General features: G+C 34.8%; 1 protein-coding gene across 5 annotated transcripts in view; it reads left to right on the top strand.

Annotated features, from left to right (window-relative positions):
• The window catches only part of LOC106519286 (synaptotagmin-2), a 90,326-nt gene that overhangs the window by 81,337 nt on the left and 5,710 nt on the right, over positions 1–3,279 (top strand). For 4 of the 5 annotated variants that reach the window (XM_014010878.1, XM_014010877.1, XM_014010876.1 and 1 more), the window contains 2 exons: positions 1,985–2,122; positions 2,250–2,417. In XM_014010878.1, coding sequence (XP_013866332.1) covers positions 1,985–2,122; positions 2,250–2,417 — 306 coding nt within the window. The remainder of the gene's footprint in view (positions 1–1,984; positions 2,123–2,249; positions 2,418–3,279) is intronic. The other variant, XM_014010880.1, reaches the window with a different exon arrangement.

Below are 3,279 nucleotides of genomic sequence, written 5' to 3'. Positions count from 1 at the left end.
GAAATAATGTAAATAGAAAGTTCACACACACTGCATTTTTTATTCTGGACCAATAGTATTTGAGCCTCTCTTCTCTGGTTTTAGGAACGACTCCCACGTACTCTGATAAGCCTCAATCTGACCATTTATCTTGTGGATAAGTCGTTCGTAAGAGGCGGTCTCTAAGAGCGCTGCATACCATTCTGCATAGGTTGGAATATTTTGTCCTTTCCAGTGTCTTAATATAACTTGCTTTGCTGTGGTAAGGGCTATTTTTAACCATTGTAATTTTTTGCTCCTATGTTGACCTCATAATCTAAGAAATTAAGAAGTCCTAATGTAGGTGTCAGGAGTAAGTTGGAGCTAAGTGTACTGTTAATTTTTCCCATAACTTCCTGCCAATAAGAACTTAGGTTCGGACACATGAGGAACATATAAAGCATGTCTCCAGAACTTTGCTTACATCGCAAGCAAATATCAGAGTTACTTATCCTAGCTCTAAATAGTTTAACTCAAATCCTTCTATGCATAACTACCTAATGTTATATACTTTACAGTTCTGATAATGTTAAAATTGACTCCACTGTGTGTTTAATTGTTGAAGAATTTAATAAAAACTGAAAATTTAAAAAAATGTCTTACACTGTAGCAATTTGTTGGACAGACTTTAGGAGCTTATTACAGCTTATAACAGCACACATTTGCAATTTGATTTCATCAAGCATTTAAGTGATCGTTGATCACCATTATGCCACATTTTCTTCAATAATGCAACAAAAAACAAACCACATAGCATTGTAAGTGTTGTTTTTACGAGGTGTAAACGCCAAGAACACAAAAGAATTAGCCACCAATATGCAGCTCTAAAACAAATATGAATAAAAACAAAACCAGGAATGGCAGCCCCAATTTTGCATAAAAGTGCCACAAGTACACACGACAATACTGAGAGGGAGCAGACAAAGAGTTGTGCCAACCAAATGTTGAGTCACTGCTACACACTTTCAGTATTAATGTATTTAAGTGGCGTTTCAAAGTTGAAATGTTCATTATAGACGATTTTTCAAAATGACCAATAAATCTGTGGCAGCCTGTTGTTACTAGAGTACACATTACATATGCTAAAGTATCAGACGGGGAAAGAAGTGATGCAATGATATTTATTTACAGCCATATAGCTCAATACATCATAAAAAGTGTGTAGCTTTTAAGTGTGCTCGCTTGCTTGTTGAATCAAAGAAGCAGAAAATGCATCTTTATCTCACCTGGTGGATCTTGCAGCCTGTCTGACAACACAGTTACAGGACTGGAGGCCATACTGAGATATTATTCTGACTCTAGTTTGACATGTCCTACAATCTGTTCCGATTTGACTTTGGCACTTGTTCAACTCTTCTGATACATCTTTTCTTTGACTCACTATGTGTCTTTTGAAATGAGTCATTTGTCATTTTGTAGCTCCTGCTTCATTACATTTTTAATCTGCTATTTAGTTAGTTGATTTCCGACAATAACAGTTTTACTGACTCGCGAATTTAGAAAATTATAGTAATTTGAGACTTCATAAGTACTGTTATTAAAAATGAAAAAGATTATTTCCGAAGAATTTCATAAATATTATATTATCTTCAATTGTAGTGTAAGATATATTTCTTTCCTCCTCACACCCCATCATATTTAGTGTTGTGTTCTATCAACAGGACATTTTTTACAACTATTTTGTATTTGAGACTTCCTCGATTTAATTAGATTTACCACTCTGTCAATGCTCATGAGAAACTGAAAACAGCAAATGGTGTCACCCAAGAAATAGTAAAATCAAGTCAGGTTGCAACCTTGGTCATCGATGAACAGATTGCACTTGTAACACTGTGGTAAGTGGAAGGTAGGTGATGAGACTAACCTGTCTGCTGATACCCTGAGATTTAGTGTTCAGCTCAGCTGCCACCACAGAACCATCGTCTCATTCCTTATTTTGGTGCCTGTCCGACGCCTGTCATTGCAGAAACCACAGGATGAGGACGACGAGGAAGACGATGTGGAGCCAGGGCTAACTGGAGATGAAAAAGAGGAGGAAGTGAAGGAGAAAGAAAAGCTTGGAAAGCTGCAATACTCCATCGATTATGACTTCCAAGAGAACAAGGCAAGCAAATACTGCATTTTGTATTTTGGCACTCTTACTCTTTGGTACAATGATGTTTACTTTGGTTGAGCCTCTAAAGGTTTTTCATTGTCTTTTATCCAGCGTCATGTCTTTTATAACTTTGCAGCTAACGGTAGGAATTCTGCAAGCAGCTGATCTCCTCTCCATGGACAGCGGCGGCACTTCGGATCCTTACGTCAGGGTCTATGTCCTGCCCGACAAGAAAAAAAAGTTTGACACAAAGGTTCACAAGAAAACACTCAATCCTGTCTTCAATGAAACTTTTACCTTTAAGGTAAGATTAAACTGATTTGTGGTCACCTTTCAGTCATTACTATTTAAAAAAACCCAGAGTTGTAAAGTAACTAATTACAAATACTTCTTTACTGTACTTAAGTAGAATTTTTTGGGTATCTGTACTTTACTTGAGTATTTATTTTTCAGCCTACTTTTTACTTTTACTTCTTACCTTTTCACACAATTATCTGTACTTTCTACTCCTTACATTTTTAAAAAAAGGCAAGAAGAAGAAAGTTGTTACTTTTATTTCATTTTGCTTGTTTTTATTCCAGATTGTTATTGTAAAAAGAACAATATTATCTAAATAAACTGTGCCTCCTAGATAGAGTGAATTTATTTGTGGTTGAATGAGAAGTATAGATTTGTAAAATTCTGATACCTTATTAGTTTGTACACAAACAAATCCTGTCACACTCCAGCAGGACATAATCATTAAAATAAAAGGACAGTACTTAAGTATTTGTATTTCATGATTTATATTATTGCATTTGGCTGCAGCCCTCAGATAGATTTTCATTTTGGGGAAAAGCTTTGTGCAGCCTTGATATATGTATATAAACTGAAACAGCTAGACACATCCTAAATTTAACATAAATTAATTATTTTAATACAATATAGTCATTCCTGCATTTTTTGGGGAGGTCACCTCCTAATAAATGTCATTACAGAAAATCTAACTGCTCATTTTAAATCTATACTTTAACTTTTAATACTTAAGAGTACAAAAAATATCAGATACTTTAAGATTTTTACTCAGGTAATATTCCTAAAGGAGAATTTAACTTTTACCAAAGTAATTTTTTGGTAAGATACTTGTACTCAAGTAGCACTTTGTGGTATTTTACACAACTCTGGTT

This window comes from Austrofundulus limnaeus, unplaced genomic scaffold (genome assembly GCF_001266775.1).
Source record: "Austrofundulus limnaeus strain Quisiro unplaced genomic scaffold, Austrofundulus_limnaeus-1.0 Scaffold75, whole genome shotgun sequence".
Classification (NCBI taxonomy): domain Eukaryota; kingdom Metazoa; phylum Chordata; class Actinopteri; order Cyprinodontiformes; family Rivulidae; genus Austrofundulus; species Austrofundulus limnaeus.
This window is presented reverse-complemented; position numbering and strand designations above follow the sequence as displayed.